The following is a 21,608-nucleotide window of genomic DNA, read 5'->3' as shown; positions in this document are numbered from 1 at the left end:
TGAAGCCCAGCAGATGGTCTCTTTATAGAGAAAGGAAGGTATTACCTTCCCAAGGACTAAAGAGAAATACATTTCCGGTCCTCAAAAGCTGCTTGCTTAGCTTAGCTCTCTGCATTGATTAAGAGGTTATAGTGCAAATGTAGCTATTACAAAGACTCAATGTTAATAAAATTAAACATGTTTGAAAATAAAACACCTGGCAGCAGTTGTTCCTTAAATTGTTTTTATTTGTCCTGAGTTTCCACTCTAAAACTTTGAACTCTTCAGCTATTTTCGTATGTAAATCTGAATAGTGAATTAGACTACTTGAAAAAGGTTGTCCTAGGAAAAACTAAGAATTATTGATACTTTTTTTGTTTTGGTACTGTATTTAGCATATTTAACTGAGTGGGGGAGAGAAAACTGGAGTAGTATTTTTACAATACATTTTGCAATGGATTTTGAGGAAAAGCACTATTACCTATGTGTTACAATAACTTGCCAGTGGTGATCAGTAAAGTTTTAAAATATCAGATCTTAAGTAGATACTCAAATACAGATGTGGATTTCCCCCAACCACAAGAGAGATGCAAGTAAACCTTGGGAAAAAAACAGGAGAAGGAGACCCAGCTGTTACAGTATGATAATAACAAGTTACGAAATCCTGAGTTCAGTTCTCAGGGGCAGGGGGGACAACAAAAAACAACAGCAAAAACCTATATCAAGACATACACACACACACACACACAGAGAGAAAACCACAAAGACTGCAGCACAATTTTAGTTTTGGGTTTGAAACACTGTCTCACGTCCCAAAGCCACGTGTGTACTTTAGACATTACTCCTGGATGAACTGGTCCCTTGGCAGCTCTCGAGCACCAGCTTCCAGAGCTGCTGGTGCTCTGTCGGTGCCGGGATCCCACTCTCCTACAGCCCGGCAGCACAGAAAGAGCTTGCGAAGCAACAGCCCTCCCAGGCTGGGAATGGTACCCCCATGGATGGTGGAGTCTTCTCAGCTAGAAGAAACATGGCCCAGCTTCAAGGACAAGAGGAGAACCAACAGCTTGTTTTCTTCTGAAGGGCATATCAATATGCCACAAGAACAAGCTTGTGCAGTCTCACATAACTCAGCTGTACAACAAACTTGACTGCAGGCTTGCTATCTACAACAGTACTAAACTGTAAGATGCTTTGACCCCCACACCCATTTGAGGGTTCTAAGCTTAAACCGCTGTCTATAGATATTTGTGATCACCTTAATTATGGCACTTAGCACCCTCAGTTTTCAAGTTGAAGGTATACAAGGAAACAAACCTTAGTCTATAATAAAATGTATCTAAGTTGGCTATTTTTTGTTCATTTTTTAAATAAACATTCACAACAACATCATTTCTTTTTTAAAAAACTATTACTAGTATTGAAATGCTATTACTTTTGTATGAAGCTTAATTTRACAACTGCCTCCTTGGCAGGACTTGTTGTCAAGAAAATCCCCTGACGAGAAATCCTTCTCTCGTGACAGGTCAGCAATCTGTGGGCTGACCCCTCAAACATTAATTGCCTCCACCTTACATCCAGGGCGCAGCCTTCAAAGCCACACATCCCATCGAACAGGCCCTATGAAATGCCTGCACTACACTTGCTTAATTATCCTCGAGTACACGCTTTGGAAACACGGAYGCTCAGAAGTGGTTTGCCTTGTTGTTCTGAATGAGGGTAAGCGCACGGAACACAATTATTCTATTTTGCAGTTGAGGCATATTGCAAGGTAATTATAAAAATGAATTTCTACAGTTCCATCTATGGATCTCTTTCACAGTTCTGTCTGAGGAATACAGACTTTTTACACACAAACAGAGGAATTTGATTAGAATTAGAAAAGCAGATGCTAGAAGTTAAAAAGTTAAAGTTTTGAAAATACGGTCAGTAAACAGCTACTGCCATCAAACTTTGGGAAGTAGGGAAGAAAAACACAACTAACTTATCCATCCAAAAAAAACAGTATTTTTTTCATTAGAAACCCCCAAACCTAATTTTAATGGCCATTTACTTGTCAACAGCAAAGTTTTGGCTATCATTCACTTCAAACCTTAGTTCAACACCTTAATRTAAATGGTACATTACAGATTGGAGTTCTGCTGCCCTACAGAAAGCCTTATCCTTTCCAAAACGTACCATAACCTCTCAGATATGCGACAGCCTGAATAGATCTGGACTCTAACCAAAGAGCATGAGAAACAATAAGAGGGTCACACTTAAAGAAATCCTTAAACACACCAGGCTATTCAAGGTCTAAGAGAGCTGACATCAAAAGCAGTTATTTGACTCTGTCACCCAGTCCCATGCAGTATCACATTCCTCCAAAATTATTAGCTTTTGTATTCCTTGTATCTGGGCACCTGATATAAGGATATAAGATGACAAGTGATAAATAAATGAATATCTTACGCAAAACATGGGAAGGACTTCCACGCTTCACCTACTCTGGATATACACTGGTTTCAAATCAACTCACTTTTTTTTCTTTTTTAATCAAATGTCCATTTTGATTGTATTTTAAACTGAAAGGTCCGTTTAACACTTTGTGTGTTTTTTATTGCAAYCATCTGTGACATGCTGCAGATTCTGCATTTGGTACAGGTAATAACAAGCATCACAAAAAACAATAAATTCATATGAACAAATGAATTTTTCAAAATACGGATAAACTGTTGCAAAGAGTAGACAATGTAACAGCTTTTTGTTACATCCCCCTGACAGTCTTTTATAGGCACCTCCCTTATGTTTCTTACTTGAAATAGCAAGAAAGATTAAGGAAACAACACCTGACAAATTTCCTCCAAATCTTGTCTTGAAGTCAAGAGTTTTCCAACACTGAATTAACACACGCTGCCCAAAATACAAAAGAACACAAAATCAGTGTACAATCTGCTAGTTTGCTGTGCTGCTTAAAAAAAAAAGAAAAAGAAAAAAGAAAAAAAAAGAAAAGAAAGAAGGAAAGAAAGAAAGAAAGAAAATAAAAGAAAAAAATGGCCCCATAATTTTTAATCAAACAAAAAAAAGTAACCTTCAAATGTATCCCTAGCTTTCTCAGGTACCAAGGTGAAGACAACATAAAATTGAAGTTTTCATTGCCACAATTTTGCTAATCACAAAGTCTAAGTGGGCAAAAAATATCATAGAAAAATATCAAAGAATATTAAAAACTTCTGCAAGACTCCATCGTCCTCAAAAGATTCTGAATCAAGTCCAGAATGATTAAAGTAGAGATGAAAAATGTCTGGAATAGAATTTAAATGGGGTTCAACCAGCATAACTCTTCTGAGCCAGAAAGTCTAGAACGATGCAAAAACATCSAACACTGAAACGATTTGTCAGAAGTACTTTAAAGTAATCTGTTAAATAAAAGCCTTGAAAATGTATTCCCTGAGGAAATCTCCACTGCTTGCACTGTGCTATTTGGAGAAGCTTTTGTGTTCTGCGGTTTAGAGCTGCGTACCTTGCATGCTCTCATTAGGGTCTGTTAAGACATGCCTATAAAAAGAACTTGGACCATTATATGGTAATTTAAACACAGAAATTTCTTGAGAATTCTTGCTCACTATAGAAAAATCACAAGCAAACAAAAGGAGAGATTGTTACCCATCACAGGCAGCTTAAAGAAACAGCCAGTCCAGCCTACCTCCACATTACAAGTAGCATACAAACAAGGACTCACAAAATTACTTGTGTCAGGACTAAGAGCAGAAAAAAGAATACATGTAAGAACTTTGTTTCTTTTCAAGTATAATGTGCTTTTATTGACCAATCTCCTGAGACTGACATCTTTTGCAGGCACTGTTTCAGTGGAGAGACTCAGTGCTTGGCCCTGTTGTTTATTCCAACTGTCTCAGTGCAAAAATGACCAAGTTTTCCTCAGYCCCATAGTTATCTCCAAAGGTGCAAATGGTAGCAGCCAAAACAGGGGATACAGGAAAACAGCTCTGACTCAGTTTACATTCTGCGCAGTGAGCCCTACAGGGTAAAAAGTACAAGCGTGTCAGTCTTTTYCCCCCCCTCTCTAAAACAGGGGTTTAGATTCTGCAGCAACAGATAACGAAAAYGTTTTGGCAGTTGCTATGTTCAGTAAAGGAAGAGGATTCCTTTGAAACAAAATGTATGTTCCCACAAACAGGAACATTTGGGCAAAAGATGCCAAATAGTCAAATTATAGCACTTTCTAGTCACTTTTAATAGGTGATTTCACAGCTTAGGATCTAGACTTAAAAAAAAAAAAAAAAAAACACATGAATATCCAGCTACTAAATCCTTCGTTTAGAGTTCGGCAAGCTTCAGTGACCCTGATGAGCATGGGAGTCTTGGCATGGCAGAGAGGTAGGCCCTGAGGTAGCCTAATCTCAGAAAATTAAAAGCTTTGAAGATTAAGAGCAAGACCTTGAAATGACCCAGAGAGAAAGGAGTCGTCGCTGTGGTTTCTGCAGCTAGTCTCTCCCAGAAAGCGGCTGCTAAGCCCCAACCGCCCTCAGCCTGCAGCTCCAGCAAAGGAGCATTCCAGCGCTGGGCCTTGCTCACCATGGGGGGGAGAGATCCAAACTTCGAGTCTCAAAAGCAGACTTTAGCTTGTCAGAAACCTGATATGGAAGCAGATACTCCCCATTTGCTACCCTATTATCCCAAGGTGGGATTGCCCAAGATTTGCATTTATTCTGAAGTGATAATGTTATCGGGAGTTGTGTAGGAAGCTAGCTCGCAAATTGCTAAACTTCTGCTTGCTTCTTGTTCACCTTCCTTCTATCCTCTCTTGAAAAATGAACAAAAAGGGCATGCAGAAGCTCAGATGAAGTCTAACCAGTACCAAAAATACCAAGTTCACTACATTTCACAGGCTAGATTTCTGCAATGTACCTCAGGATGACTCTTGCCTTTTTTACAGCAAGCTTTTTTATTTTTTATAATCACTAACTTGTCTTCCCTTAAAATGTCAAATCCTTTTCAACAAAGCCGTTAACAAGTCAGGTGTTCCCCTTGCTTCAGTTTCTGCCTGCCCAATACCTCCTTGTTCTCTATCCCATCTTTCCTAAATGTAAAGTTTTACACTTCTGAGTTGCATCCCATTGCAGCCCAGCAAAACGTGTGTTCAGGACTCAGTCTGAACTGAGTCCTCCCTGGGGAGGGAGGAAAACAAAGACKAAAAGAAAACTCCTCACAACAGCTGCATCAAAATGTAACTGCCCTGTCATTTGGCAGCACTGCAGGATAGATGGGCATGCTAGGTTAACACAAGGAAAGTGTACTGCCTGTATCCAGGTCCTGAGTTTAGCACCCTCGCAGGTAACCAACCCTTGGGCCTTCGCAGCAGTGCACACAGGCCCCTTGGGCTCAGCAGCGGTTCACACAGCATTGCCCATCGCCCCACCATTACCAGAGGGCACCTCAAAGATAAACAAAGGTGAGGGTTAGACAACACACATGCAGACATGAAAGACAAACAAGGCAACACACAAATTGCTCTCTTCATTTCACATAACCTATTTACAAAAATAATTACAACGGTAATTTGTACCCTAAGCTTTTGTGATGCACCTTAGTCAACTCACTTTCAGCACCTCTCTGTCTTCACAGAGGGGCTCACAGTACGTTTTACATTAACCCGTAGTAAAAGCAACTGGGGGAAAAAATTGCTTAACTGACAATAGGTTTCACTGTTAAGAGGAGACCCGTGTACACACACACACACACACACACACACACACACACACACACACTCCTTCCAAAAAATTAGGTTGCTTTTGTGCATTGGAACACAGCAAACATAATGTCAAAAAATAGTGATTTTCAAATGTTTTTTCTAGGACAGCTATTATATAGAAATTCAAACTACGTTTTGGGAAGACTTCGTATTTTATACGCCTAAAAGAAGCAATGGCAAAACAAGCTGAAAGGTTGCTGGTAGTTTCAAGTGAGAAAACTGGCAGGAGAGGCATCAACCAGTCTCTGCCTTGCTAAACTGCAAAGTGACACCTTTGATATCCCACAATGGCAATGAAGTAAGAATTACTGGAAGTGCTGCACAGATATCAATGGAAAGGAAAGATGATGTGACCTGACAACTTGCTCACATACACAAAGCTATTTCAGAACTGTAAATAATTCTGTTCGCATCAAAAGAAAAAAAATTTTGCTGTTTTTACTTGAATTTAGCTAATTAAAGTTAGCTGCAAATAAGTACTTACTGTTCATATATAGAGATGACAGAATTGCTATAAACTGATGACTAGACCACCTTAAATATTGCATGCTTCTATTGCTAGGAATTAAATAGAGAAGAATATCACAGTAGTCATTACAGCTGTAATGGCTACTATTTATTGCAGAATTCTCTCTGTAACCTATTTCTAACCGAACAGTTTTGTTACCTTTCGATAGTTAGAAAAATAGACAAAAATTGGAATGCATGAAGCAGACATGCGCAAATACCCACACCTGAATATCTATAATACATTAAAATTATTGGCCATATTTACTGGATAGTCACCTTTGCGTTTCAGTGATCCAGGGTTCCTGTGAATAGTCCCTAGAAGGTTGCTTCGCAATGATGTATTCTTCAAAGGTACAGTTTAAATTTGGAAGTATTAGTCAAACAGAGACAAGACAGCTATCACCTCCAGAACATCAGAGATTTGGAGAAGAAAAGTAGAGGAACCATTAAGCAAAGGGCTACCAAACAAACAAACTCCCGAAACCTCAGTGCTTCTGGACCATATGCTTATTTATCTAAATTTAGCAAACATTTACTCACCCAGCATCATCTTGGAAACCTTCCAATTCATCTCTTTGTTCTGCTAAGGTAGATTCTAAATCCAGATAGGTACCGTTGTGAGATAACTGCAGCGTACAGTCATCAAGCTGTAGAACAAAATTCAGAAGTTCAGGTTATAGCAGAAATTCTCTCCAAAATAAAGTACCCTTCCCATCTGCAAGGTCCCCAGACAGGGTCTCCATAGAACAAATCATATGTAGAGAGTGGAGAAGAAAAAGGGTGCTTTTATGCAATTTAATGTACTCTGAGCTCAATTCCATATTCTCTGGACCATGCTTTGTCACAACAATATCAACACAACTAACAGAGAAATTTATTAATCTAAAGGTATAATAACAGAGAGTTTTATCGCTGTGCCTTCAGATGCCTTTAAGGGAAAAGAAGCAAAGTTAAATTTTTAGCCATGATATGCAAGACACTGTTCTTGGCTCTTACAGTATGTTTAAGTAGAGTTTCTGGATAGAGGTGGAAGGAAGAGGCAGCTGTTTGATGAGCAACTAAAAAGCCTCTGAGAGGAAAAATATGGCCAAGAGACCTTGTAAGCAACAGTAGCCAGGATGGTCACAGCCAAGAGTTGGGATCCTGCAGCAAGACAGAAAGTCATCTACCAAGTCTCAGATTTTCTGGCATTCTCATTAGTGCCAGGTACTAGCCTGCCTCAGGGCACAGGTACCAACCTGCTATAAAGACACCAAGGTCAACCAACAGTCACACCTAAAATGAAGAACCTGATTGCAGAATCACACAGAAGGAGAGAAAGGTTAATAAACCCTCTTTACTTCTAACCTGTCTTCCCTAGTTTCCAAGTCCTCTCTCAATTTTTCTAGTTATTAGTAAAGAAGCTAGATTTGATTGAAGTTTAACAAAAACATCCCACTTTTTAGCAAGGACTGCCCTACAGGAGTAGGTCTGGGAAGACCCACCCCAAAGCTCCAGCCAGCTCATCACATCGAAATGTAAAATAATTACTAGACTGAGTGGAGTAACAGAAGAAGCCCAAGGGAAGAGCTAGGAGTAACACGAGCTCTTCTCTCACTACAAGATAACTCAGCATCAAATCACAAGGAATGAGGAAAAAGCTTTTAAAAGGCAGCGAAACAAGAAAATATTTACCAAAGTATAGCTGAAAGTACAAGGTGTCCCACCCTCCTGTCAAGAAAGAAATGACCATCCATCTCCAGAGAACCCAGCCCAGAAACAGAGGAACTACCATCACCGCATCCAGTCTAACAAGCTACTATGGTCGTTTGTTGTTAAGTCAAAGCTCTCCAACGTATCTSGGTTCCTTTCGTAACAGGCTCCAAGTTCAAAAATATTGTAATCCCGAATGTATCGTGTTACTAGATGTAAAACCTAGTCTGGTGACAAAGCAGTCTCACAACAACCTGCCAAACAGAAGATATTTAATTCCTCTGGATTTGGCAAAACAAGCCGACAAGTTCTTTGCATACCTCTGTCCACCAAAAAGCAACCATGATAACAGTAGTGTAATTCACAGCCACGTTGCAAAGGTCACTTGGAGAAGAGAAAACTTATTACCGCACTTGATACAAAACTTCTGCCACATGTGGCAATCAATGATTCTTTGAGGAGGTAGTAAGAGTCTGAAAGTCTATGACTTGAGGAAATTATATCCCTTTAACTTAATTAAAAAAAAAAAAAAAAAAAAAAAGGCAAGATTCCCAGGTTTTTATGAACTACTTGTTTTAACTTCCCACAAAGGTTATAGGCTCCCAGGAATCTTTCAGGAAGCAATGATAAGAACTCACACACGTCTGGAAGTCAATACCAAGATATAGCTTCCCTGTCACTGACTTACATGTGCCAGGAAAGAGAATCAGTAATCCTACTACAGTTATTCTGGATCATCTGATTTGCAAATACCGCAGAAGAACCCATTAATATTAAGCAAGTGATGAAGAGTGACTTTTAAATTACTCCACATCACTGTGCTTTCCACTGTTCATGGTTCGAAAGAAAACTTCATCTTCTGGGGAAAGGGAAATGCTGGAGGGAGGAGCTAAAAGTGGGTTTCAAACTTGCTCAGGTTTTCCTTCTCTTTTTTCCTGGGGAAAGAGCATTTAAATGCAAACAGCGCAACATAAGTTTTTACTCTGATTCTAACAATTAAAGAAAGAAAAGAACTTTCCAGCATAGCCCTCTGATATTACAACAGTATCATAATTTTGTATCTTTCTGATTACAATGGATATTATTAAACTATATTAAACTCAAAATATACTCTAGAGAAAACAGACTAAATACTACCCTGGGAAACTTTTTCCCAATAGCCTGGAATATCAAATGAAATGCTAATTTATTCAAAGTAATGCCAAAAGGCAAACCACTAATTAGATGAATGTTCTGCTGTCACTATGGAGATTGGGAGATTTGCCGACAATTTCCAATTATACTGCATAATTAGGGAAAACTAACTGTGTTTTACTAATAACTTATGACTTTAGTCTATAAAAAGTACAATGAGAACAGGAAGTACCTAATGTACAAGATAAAGAAAAATAGTACATTCTACCTATTTTCATCTCATCTCCATAGTTTCAGCTAAATACAAAATTCATTCATGCTTTAAAGCATTGGTACAATATGTCCATTAACAAGAGTTGTGGTAAGGGTACAAATTGAAATATCTGGTTATTTAACACTGAGTTTTGCCAAAAAGATTTTTTCTCTTGTGGGTATGCACTTATAGAGACAGGAGGAAGCAAAGCAATGCCTTTAAAAGGAACAGAAGATAAACTCTAAAGTCACTTTTAACAATACATGCTCACCTTGCTATCCACGCAACGGTGACTGACCTGCACTGTCCAGTCATTAGCACCTATACTGCAACTCTAACAGGCACAAAAGAAAATCACTGTACACACAAACACCACTATCCAGTCTCACTCATACATGTATATGTGTGTGTATAAACACACACATATATATAGATATACACATACACACACACACTTATTCTACCTATTTTCCCTACAGTTTTCAAACAGTGCAGTATAATAAATTGACTGAATCTGACTGTCAGATTTGCGCATCAGAAGCGGAGCGCACTGAACACAAGAAATGGCGTCTGAGAAGCTAAAGCCAAGTAGCCAACGCAAACGCTAGACTCAAACTTCAGAAGAGCATCCACTGGCTAGAGCCACGACATGCTTTTCCCTCCTGCAGGGTCCCGCGTCATTCACTTCCCGAATGTCTTCGGGGAACGAGAGGCAGCACGCTTCACTGCACAGCGTGCAGCTGTTCTTCAAGCAGAACCACACTGTGCTTTCAATAAGGCAAAAGAGAGAATTATGCGATCATATCACTAATGGCTGAATTGTCATGTATATGCCTAAAAGGACAAAACAAAAAGTTACATTTGCAATTTCAGTGCCTTGTGCTTCTCCAAAGTCTTTTAATCATCTTCTGCATATGAGGATTTAGGAAAAAAGGTGTGTTTTGTTTTGTTTTAAAGTGAAATGGAATGGTAAGTTCAGCATAAGAAACTGTACTGATACTGTCATGAGTTACCACCACAATTAGAAAGTCTTATTTAAATAACTCCAAAATAGACTTTTCCTACAGATTAATTATATCGGGGAAAAATATGAGGAGAAAAATTAACAGAAGTACTTAAGTCTGCCAGATAATAGTTACACTCCTACAAGTTTTACACTGAGAAGACAAATACAATTAGTCACGTAAAAACAAACAAACCCGATTAAATAGTTAAAACATCAGAACATTTAAAAACTATTCCTTTGCCCCTAGGCCTTTGCCACTTGTCTCATGACAGAGGGGAACTCAGCCACATGAGGGAGGGTGACCCTACCTGCGGTACTAACCAGAAAAAGGCCTGGAAAGACGATGCCGGCAGAGCTCTGCCCTTGCCCTGCCTCCTGGGACATGGCCACCTCGCCGGCGCTCCAGGCCTCAGGCAGCCTTCAGCCTCCCATCTGCCCCRTAACAATCCGCAGGTGGGGGAAAGTTCAGCAACAAACATGAGGTGTTATTTATAGACTACCAGGAAAAAAAGAAAATAGGACAGGCTCTCACTGTGTTATCTTCTTTTACAGGTCACCAAATTGAATTAGTTTTGGCAAGTCTCTCAACTTGTGGTGCCAAAATAATTTGTACTGCAAGGCTATCAAGYTTAACAGGACTCACAATAGTTTAATGGTAGTACACATGCTATTACTTTTTTTTTTTCTTTTAAACACACATCAACCAAAGAAGTCCTTGTTGCTATRCAACAGAAAAGCTTGTCATTTCTCTAAATTTCACATTTCTTTCTAAGCACATCCCAATAAGGAACAAGGAAGAACAAGGCAAAGAATGGACAGCAGAAAAGAAAAGATTATCAGCCAGTTACCTGACGCCATAAATGCTGATTTTCAGAAAGTGCAACAAAAATTTTCTGAATTGGGGAGAGGAAAAACAAACAAACAAACAAAAATGAGTTCAGTTACTGTTTTCRTTTCCTGCCTTTAGCTTCCTAGAGTCCAAGAGCAACATCTAAAATAGAAGTATGGAAGGTGAAGGGAAGGAGAAAGAAGCACTTGCTCCTGAACGCGTGCAAACCACATGCACACCCACAGGCTCAGAGGCTGAACGCTGAAGTCTGCTCCGCTTGCTCCCCCTGATCCCCACACATGCTTGTGCGCGCGCCACAAACTCCTGTCTTACTCAAAAAGCCTAACGGGCACAAAACTCAACACAAAGGCACACTGCCATGCCGACAGAAACTTTCGAGAAGCTGTTTTCTTTTCCTCCAGAATGCTGCTCTATATTATATAGCACCAATCTAAAGTGGACTTCCCTTTGGCTTGTTTTTAACCTCTCTGTCCCAGGGTAGCAATAGGCTGGCAAAAGTTGAGAGGGTGGATGCCAAAAACACCCTCCCTYCTTTTCAAAAACCGTAACAGAACCACAAGCCATTATAAAAAGCTTCTCCTCTTCACTATTTTCTCAATGACCACAGACTATATTTTACAACAACAACAAAAAAAAAAAAACACTCCAGAGAGCTTCCCTTTCCCTTTCCTCACCCAAACCCTTCCGCCAAGAATCCATTCAGAAGCACAATTTTGGACAACTGCCTTTTTGCATCTCTCCTAAACGCCAAGGAGGTGTTAATAAGTGAACAGCCAGTGGGTGCAAAGATAGTGCCAAACATCCTCCTGGTCTTATCTTCCACTTAAATATAGACAGCTCTCAAAAATTCAGTTCAGATAGTGATCAAGGGTCATATTATTCATACTGTGAAGAAGCCCTATTTAATGAGTCTGAAAGATAAATTTGTTTGCAGGTGTTCCTACCAATTACCTGAACCTCTCAACTCTGCAGCCAATGTCTGGAGGGAACATGCTCTCATCAGATTTCCAGTTACTCTAACAGGACCTATAGGACAGATTATTTTGCTCATTTTGTCGTTTCCAAAATTACAGAGAAAGGAGAAATAGAAGTTAGAGTAATTCAGTATACTCAAACTGCAGAAATAAAACCACTCTTCTATTTTACCTTCTGGCACAGGCTCAGAAAATCCTTATCTTACTGAAATATCTTAGCTCATCTTTCATTTAAACATTATTTGCAGTAATTGTTCTTATTAGTGTTGGCACACTCCTTACTCACCTACAGAATGCTTTTTAGTGTAGAGGGAACGGCTGATGAAAAACAAACTCAAAGTTCCTTTATGCTCAGGTTTTCTTTCTAAATCCAAAGCCTTGTTTTGCTTTACATGTCACAAGCTTGACACATTTGCACACTCCCAGTACACAGCTTTTAAATATRCTCCTTTCCGGTTCAGCTGTTTTTCTAGTGGAATCGCAATCCTGTTACTAAGGCCTACAAATGCCATTTCTCCCCTCACTTGGCTATCTCCTCCCCTTCTTTTCTAAGGCCCTTTTCTAGCCAGGAAAAGGGAGAAAAATCTGAACAACTCTGTCTATTTACCAGCCCAGTTGCATTTCATATCTTTAAACGAATTGCACAAATTGCAATGGTGCAACTCAATCATTTTCTCTCTGAGGCCAAGATCCAAACTGAGAACAATTAAGCTACGCTCAGAAGGCACTGTATTTTACTGCTTTTGAAATATTTACAAATGATCTGATACCAGTTTTCTGCATTTGCACATGGCTGGGCCCTTGAAGTAATAATTGGACTGCTGTCATTGGTTTTCACAAAATATTGAAAAATAAAGATAGCCCAATTATGTCTCTCTGAACAGAGCCAAGACACTATAACAAATTTTTGTGCTTCAGAGACACTACCAATAGCCCTCTCACCAAGGGTCTCTCCTTTCTCAAGTGGCTAGGTGCTACTCAGTCCACACCATGGACATGCACATCCCAGTCATGACCGTTTTAGGTAATATGATGGGGAAAGACCAAAGCATCTAGCCTAGAAGTGATGCAAGATGACCCATCTCAGGTAGAAAGCTGTCCATTAACCCAATAAAATGAAAACAAATGATCATCTTGCCATCCAAAGATTAGTGCCCAAAATTCATAATATACACCAAAAATTGCTATAATCTTCAAGTCCGACAGCAACCCAGTACACCATGCAATCACTGTATCCTAAACGAAAAGTCCTTACATTTCAAATGGCACCTTTATAGTTTTAAACAATTGCAAACTCCTTTTTCTCCTGTCATGCTTTTTTAATCCAGTTTTGCAATTTTAAACTTCTTGCTACTTCTTTAAAAATATTACAGTAAAATCAACGTTTTTATAAGATCGGAATTTTAGAAGTAAGGTCCTATATAGAAGGCCATTTATGGAGAAGGCAGCTGTGCCATCTTCTGTTATTCGCACTTAAAAAGGTCAGTGAGGTTTTTAACTCTCTTCTTACACTTTCACTCTTCCAATCTTATTTAAAGGTTGGAGAAAAACTCTGACAGATCTGTGACTTTACACTATTACAAGTAATTCAGCATGCACAGGTTTTCCCTAATTTTGCATCACTTTAGGTGTGATTACTACAGTTTGCAAGAGTAATTCCTAATGCTAATGCACCTTTAGTTGACTTTAGCAGAGCAATATCAATTTTCAATCTACTTCACACACTTATGCAGAGCTCCAGTCCAGTTGCATCAATAAAACAGTGACTATAGACAAGTACAATCGAAAGGTTTGTGAAATTGGGCATAGGGCAGTCAGAGCACAGGTTTTTAAAAGAATCTGCTACTCTGATAATGAAAATCTTGATATTTTGAACATAGCTTGTACTCCTCACCTTAAACAGCAGGCTTTATCTCAGGCCTGGTAGTTACCACAAAGCACTACTGGGGTCAAGTAGTGTAGTGTATGAAATGAAATACTAATGCCACATTAGATCCTGCAGCCACTGGAACAATACACTGCCAACAAAAATATTCTGCTGAAATAACAAAGAAACTAAAAACAAACGTAGAAAAACGTGATAGGAATATTATGGGTTTGACTTAAAAATAACAAAAGGAAGTTCAAAGTTCAGAATTCTAAAACAACGCTGTTCTTTCGGGGGTCTCCAAAAGAGAGGCAACACATCGCCCTGAGAACATCACGCACAGAAGCATACCTGCTGCTCCTCTTAGGCAACGAATTACATCACTGACTGCCCAGACTTTTTGCGTTGCAATTCCCTGTAACACAGCACTCCACAGGGAGCAGTTACCAGAGTATGTGTTTCCAAATACAAGACTTAGGTTTTGAGCTGCAGTCACATGAGCACTGTTGCAAACAGTGAAGAGAATTCAAAATGCCAACATCTGAGGAACAAGAAAGCAAGTGAAATTCACCTAGAGATGGAGATTCCTGCAATGTTCAACGTAAGTTGAAGGAGCTAATTGAAAATATTAAAAATAATTGAATTTCCACATAAAAACTATCAAAAATTTTGTGCTTCATGGGAAACCAACATACATTCTCTCCCTTCCTCCCTCTCAAATTCAATTTAAGTTAAATTAGTTAAATTTGAGATGATGTGCAAATCAAACAGCCAACTTAACAGGCTAAAATTGTTTAGATCAAAAACTTCTCCAGCTTCTTAATCCGACTACTGCATTTTCCAGCTCTCTCACCGGAGACATAATGCACCTACAGGGTAGAAAATGACCTAAACTCTGTATATTTTGTCACTAACTTTCTAGCATCTAGTTTCTTCCACTTGCTTTTCCCATTGCTGTTCAGCTTTCCCTAGCTAAGGATACTAAGAACTAGCTTTTCTAGCTTTCAGGGCTAACTATATGCCTTCAGCTGAACAGAAAAGGGAGCAGCCGTAAGAACTGGATCCTTCTTTTGGCAATACACCGGACTTTTTGGCTGATGCACACAGGATGCCCACAGCTGACATGCTCTCATTACCATTTGGCAGGAATTACTGTGAAGGTATCCAAGGAAATGGAAATAATTGCGTTCTCTAAGAAGGACAGGCCAAAAAAGAGAGAAAGGATTAGCTTCAATGGAGTTTATCATCTGAGGAATCTTCTGTTCAAGTGTGTGTGTGTAAAAATCACTGAGTTAAAACCCATAAATCATTCTTTTAAAGATAGGAAATCCAGGAAAACCAAAAATCAAACTTAATTTGAGAGAGTTTCAATTAGCTTTCTACTTACTTGATAATCAATCTTAAAACTGAAGTACTTAAAATCTATAAATATTTTTGAAATTAAATAGTGGAATGAATCTATGATTTGGACTGCATACTGGACTGCATAGCCAGCCACGTGGTTTACAGAAGTACAGGAAACATGCAGTAAGCAACAAATTCAGTCCAACTTTTGCCTTCCTTGAAGGCCAAAATAGAGATTTGGAGTTAATGAAGAGACAGAGTCACTAATGGAAATTGGAAGCTCAACATAAACTGTCTCTTGTGATAATCAAAACTAGATTCAGGAGCTCTTGATTATTTGAAAGTTAAATAAATAAATTTTACATATACACACACACATATATATACACACACACACAAATATAAACAGAAAAATTTGTTGCATTGAACGCATTAACACCAAGAGTTTGTACAAAATATAAGCCAAAATAAAAGATGGCAGAGTTACTAAAGAGAACATCAAGCACCTGTCAACAGAATCATCCTTCAGACACAGTTTGAATCTTGGAGGTTCAAATGAAACACTTTGTCTATTAATATTATTTTAATTATTACTGTCATCAATTCTTTCTCGTATTTAGACTACCCCTTAAAAACTCTGTGGTTTCAAAAGCTAATATGATTTGAAAGGCATTAAAAGACCATGAAAAAAAATTGTGAAAGAATGGAAATCAACATGAAAGCACTGAACAATTGGTGAACCCTGCAGACTCTGTTTTTAACTCCCACTTCCAGACTTCGTAAAAGCACATGAGGGACACCCAAGTCAGATCTTCTACTCTCCAGCAGAAGTTATTCCGCTCTTCTGCTTAGTCACTGTTCTTTTTTTAAAAATCATCCATTTTTCCCTTCTGTTTGATTAGCTGCCAAGCAGTTTCAACCTTCAGCTTTAGAACAGTTGTCTAGACTAGAAGAGAAAAACAAAGAATCTCTACACTCATGAGGATCACACCTTACTAACACTAATCAGAAAACTACACCRCAGTATGACTTTTCTAACTCAGAAGTAAAATGTAAGGTTTTAAGGAAAGGATGAAAGTTGCATTATCAGTCATATCTCAACAGTATTCATTCCTTTTTTACACTCCGATCACCTTATTTCTAAAAGCATACAAAGAAAATCAATAGGAACAGATCAGGCATTATTCCTGAAGTCATTTATTTCCCTTGGAAGTGGAGAGGCTCTAAATGATATCAGTGAGGACTAGGTCATGCCTTAAGAGAACAAAAAGATTGAGATGCTTTAGAAAAGAATAGAGTGGAAGAATCATGGTACTGAAGAGGATAAGTCAGTCACGCTACCTTCTTTTAATTAAGAGCAAAATACATGCTTCAGGACATCAGCCACCCAGTATTTATTTTTTAAAATTTGTCCATTATGGTGGTGCTTAAATATCCCTCCAAACCACCTAGTACTAGCTGCTGTAGAAGACAGCTGCCATAGTTATCACTTTTCCACATATGCAAGAACCAGAACATGCCTGTACTTTGCTGTACAAAAGATCCAATAAGCCACTTCACTGGGACCACCATTTCCAGTGCTTGCTCTCAATATTTTTTTTTAATCCTTAATAATCAAAACAAAAGCATGAATAGTGGTTATGATAGTGGATTTGATCCCTGTTACCTTAGAGAGAGCATGTAGACCCCAAGAAACTAAGCTTACAGATGTCTAGCTTGTGAATTCCAACTGGCTTTATCTGCAGAAGGAAGGTTGAGAATTTCCACATCCCCAAGATGAAATGTACACAGTAGCTTATGTACCTCAATGCTCTCATCACCAAAGACCTTGGCATTTGTCAGCATTAAAGCCGATACTCCCATGTACATTCTCTAATCTGCTGTTCCGCAGGTAGACAACTTTCTCTGGATTACTTTGACAATCCAATTCATGGCATATGACTGCATCTCACTGCAATCCAGCTGGGCAGCAAATTATCAGAACAGCATTGGAACAGCTGCTTAGAAACTCTGACTTGTCACTGAAGCCAAAGCACCTTGGAAGAACAAATCCTTAAGACACTTAAGAGAAAGCACGGAGGGAGAAGACACTGTGGACATCATTTGAAGAATGAATTATTTGAGTAGCATTCCAGATGCCTAAGTGGACTAGGGGGATGAAGGGGAGGATCTGACCCACAGCATGCCCTGAAAAGATGGCCTAGTCTGCACATTGCTCTCTCTCCTGAAATTATTTAGCATAACATTCTGTATGACAGGTATGCCTTGATAACCGTTTGGTTGAGTTCAAATGTTCCTCCTAGCTGTCTGTAACAAAACAATTTGGAATGTCCTATTGTGCATATGTATATCCTGAGGCTGTATGAAATAGCTGGTTAAATATTTCCTGGGCGACAGATATACCATTCTTAAACCCACAGAAAACAGGGATCTCCCAACATTTTTGGCACTGAACTTCTTTTTCTTCTTTTTGAAGAAAAAAAAAAGAAAAGAAAAAAGTAATAAACACCTTGACTTATGCGAACGTCAGTACGGTTCATGAAAGAAACATGGTTGTATTTAGAGGAGATTTTTAATAGTAAAAGCTGAAAGGACCTTGAACATTTTCACACTAAGCACAGAGTCATTAATGCTGCAGTCATGCAGCTACATACGCCCAGCTCTTACAGTTCGGTAAAACACTAGAAGTAAATTTAAAACAGGGGAAAGAGTCACACTTACAGGACTTTCAGGATCAACCCTGAAGTAATGATCAACCTGTAATCCCACAGCAAGTTTTTGGTGCATTTAGAAGGAGAAAATGTTCTCTCAAGCCTTCATCACAAGATCAACCTTCCTCTCTAACCAGGGTTTTTCAGTACTTGCTGCATTCTCAAAAGTCTGGGAACAAAATTGTATGCTTTCTTCTGACATGAGAAGACAATCAATTATGTTTCACTTCCTGCTAAGAAACCAGTGTGTTAGTTAATGAAAAATAAAATAGATTTCTCTTCTACCTTCATTTAACCTTCATTTAAAAGCATGTGACTCAGAATAAAAATGTTCCACTTATCTCCAATAAAGACAGAATGCGTTTTTGAGCAAAGACAAGCATGTCTCATTTTTCACACTCTCCCTAAAACCATGATTCTCTTCTCTTCACTTAAAAGGAATAGTGCAGTCCTAAAATACAGAAACAAGCAAATAGCATATTCAAGTCAAAAAGAACAGTCATTACTTTCTCTACAGTACTGAATTTACTATGAATTATATCAGGCACTTTTTTTCCATAAGCTTAACTACTATCACAATATATATTAACCAAACTTTCTCTCAGAGCTGTAGCTATTCATCCAGTTTCATTCATTAAAGGTTCACACACTCAAGCAAGAGCTAGCTACAACAAAAAAAATACTGAAACATGAAGCACAAGGCTCTGCTTTATTCATGGTACTTCTGTCTGCCAATTAATTTAAAAGCAATTCTTAAAGTGGTGCAAGCAGACTGGCTTGGTTAAGCTGCTGTCTTACACTACACTACTCCTAGTCAAAGGACTGATGCAAAACACACTTATGAAAAAAAAAAAAAAAAAAAAAAAAANAAAAAAAAAAAAAACATAAAACCAATTGTAGTTTGCAAAGTATCAAGGCCTTTGGTAACAATTCTCATCTCATAAGTTATATGCCAGTGTAACTTTATCAGCTCCAAGGGGATGATGTCATCTTCTCCAAGAGCGTCAGTGAAATAAGAAACAGGTCCTTTCACCATGTAAGAAGGTCCAAATCTTTTGTTTGGCTTTCAGTGCTCAGACTCTCCCTGTTGATAAACTAGCCCTGCTCTTTTTAAAAGGAAGGGAGGAAAAAAAAAAAAAAAAAAAGGAATGAATGAATATTGGGGATGCATTCAAAAGGCAGTCAGTGAAAGAGGAAAAGTTTTGAAATTCCCTGCAGGCTCCTTGCTGTTGTACTTGATGCACAGCCATAGCAACCATGTGCACCCAGGAGCACTCCTGTGACCATGGAGACACACACTTCTGATGCCTCTGGTTGCTTTGGCTGAGCTCTCATTTCCAGGAACAAAACTAGGAAAAAAAAAATACAAGAGGCAATGGTCGTGCCCATGCTGGCAGCATGCCAAAGAAGAAAGAAAACAAAAAAAGCAAACACCACAAAAACAAAGAACCACGTATTGGAAAACTGCTGAGAATTTAAGCAGAAGAAAGTTTCTGGTGACCCAAAAGCCAGTCTGAAGTCTAGTTAAAAAGAAAACAGCTTGGCCAGGCAAGGAATAGCTGACTCAATCATCCTAAACCAGAACAGAAACGCACCTTTTTGTCATGCACAAAGTAGGTTCCAAATAGAGGATTAAAAATAGCTTTTTGCACAACAAAATCGGAAAACTTTCTCAAAGTACTATTTCTGTGCAGAGAGCAACTAGGCACATAAGACATTCCTATCCTTTCTTCAGTGTGTCATTTAACGTTATGACAGCAGTTTTTTAGTTTCGTCTTCTCCCAAGACATTTCATTGCTCATAMTTCCACCCCCTCCCATAGAACCTAATACACTGGCAGAGTGAACACCTAGCCACCTTTTCAATACATGCCTCAAACAATTTGGGTGTTATTTCCTTTCAAACTAAAAGCAGCCCCTGCTGTCTCACTCAGAAGGTCTTCCAGGAAGGAACTCACAGACCTTCCATAACAGTCCAGTATCCCATAGTCTAAACTTCTCCTACCTGACAGCCATGAATATCCTATCTTTCCAGTAATTTGCTTATGGGGTTGTAAGTGTATTCATGGTTATGGATACAGCACTGGATGATTTTAGGGTCAGTTAACAGAGTGAGCAACAATTATGTCCTTCTGGTATCTTGCATCTTCTTTAGTCTTGCTTGGCACACTAAAGCAAGCAAAATTTGACAGAAGAATTATAATTAAAAATTACATGCTCTGCCTGCAATGCTGTGAAATATGTAAAAAATGAGGGCTTGTCTTCATTTCTATAAACTTCATAAACTACTTTGGGTGGACACTCTTTCTGTCATTGTATTGATGTAATGTTCTATAAAATACGAATCATAACACTCTAGAAGGTATCTTTTAAGAATCTCCCAGTTCATGATTTTTCAGTAACCAGTACTTTACGTTTCTTTCCAATTTTCCCCATGAACAGGTAACTTTGCAGTGTCTCATAGGCAGCAGATTACTGTCTCTTTCTCCCTACCATCCATCAATTAGCCCCACCATAGAGGCTAATTACCTTTGCTAGCATTGCCCTTGTACCACATTACCAGTCATCATCTCTCTCAAATTATTTAGTGTGCTAACAATATCCAGTTACACTAACAGCAACCATTCTCAGCGTCTGGGCCTGAGAACTCCTATTTCTGACCTGAGGAAGGGCTCATATGCTCATCTAAGAAAAGAATATTACTTCTCTACAGCCTTGTCTTGCTTATTTTATAAAAGATTCCTCTCCCACCCAGACACTGGCTCAAGAAGCCTTAACCAAGCAATGCTGAAAAGAAAGATTGATAGTACATTCTTTTTCTTAAATAAGAAGTATGACAAGTTGTCCTCTGGGGTAACACGATACAAGACCAAGTCCACAGGTTTATTTAACATACGCTTGTCTGATTATTCCAGCAGCAGCATTTTCCACCCCTTGTAGACAGAGAGGTACAATTTCTAGAGAAGATGGGACTCCACATGACACCATAGTCAGAGTCTGTGCCTGCAGATTTCTCAGATTGCAAACAAGCCTACTAGGAAATACCAAGCAGGAAGAGGTGGAGATCCTAGCTTATGGGGAGCAAACAAAAAAGTAACTGTTCTCACCCACTGGAATGAGAGACAGACCTTACCAATCATGATTATACACCGAATTCTCATTTACACCTTAGGCCCATATCTGCCTCAAACCTGCACACACAAGCTATCTCATCTTCACTACCTCTGGTCTATCAGAGGGAAGCCAAAGGCCCCAGCAGTCTAGTTTATAATGACATGCTTACAGTATGTTATTTTGATTAGCTTTCAAGGCCGTTTGCTTTTGTCTCCATTAGCCTTCACTTTCCCTGACCATACCAAAGATCATCTATAATGATGTGATACCACACAATTTATCTTATTATTTAAAATAAGCCATAGCTTGAGCTGCAGCAATGAAAAGTTTAAACTTCCTGTTTTATTTATAGCTACACTAAACATTTTTAGTATGAGAATGAAATCCATGATTTTCTTTCCCCTTTAACATTAAACATAGTTTGTA

At 38.7% G+C, this 21,608-nt stretch overlaps 1 protein-coding gene across 1 annotated transcript in view; it reads right to left on the bottom strand.

Annotated features, from left to right (window-relative positions):
- Positions 1-21,608, bottom strand: part of LOC146598079 (FH1/FH2 domain-containing protein 3-like) — a 56,537-nt gene that overhangs the window by 17,440 nt on the left and 17,489 nt on the right. Inside the window, exon 2 of the mRNA XM_085301001.1 lies at positions 6,779-6,885. Coding sequence (XP_085157127.1) covers positions 6,779-6,885 — 107 coding nt within the window. The remainder of the gene's footprint in view (positions 1-6,778; positions 6,886-21,608) is intronic.

This window comes from Rhea americana, unplaced genomic scaffold (genome assembly GCF_003343005.1).
Source record: "Rhea americana isolate MKP2758 unplaced genomic scaffold, rheAme1 scaffold_170, whole genome shotgun sequence".
NCBI lineage: Eukaryota > Metazoa > Chordata > Aves > Rheiformes > Rheidae > Rhea > Rhea americana.
The sequence above is the reverse complement of the archived record's forward strand: the minus strand, read 5'-3'. Positions and strand labels throughout refer to the sequence as shown.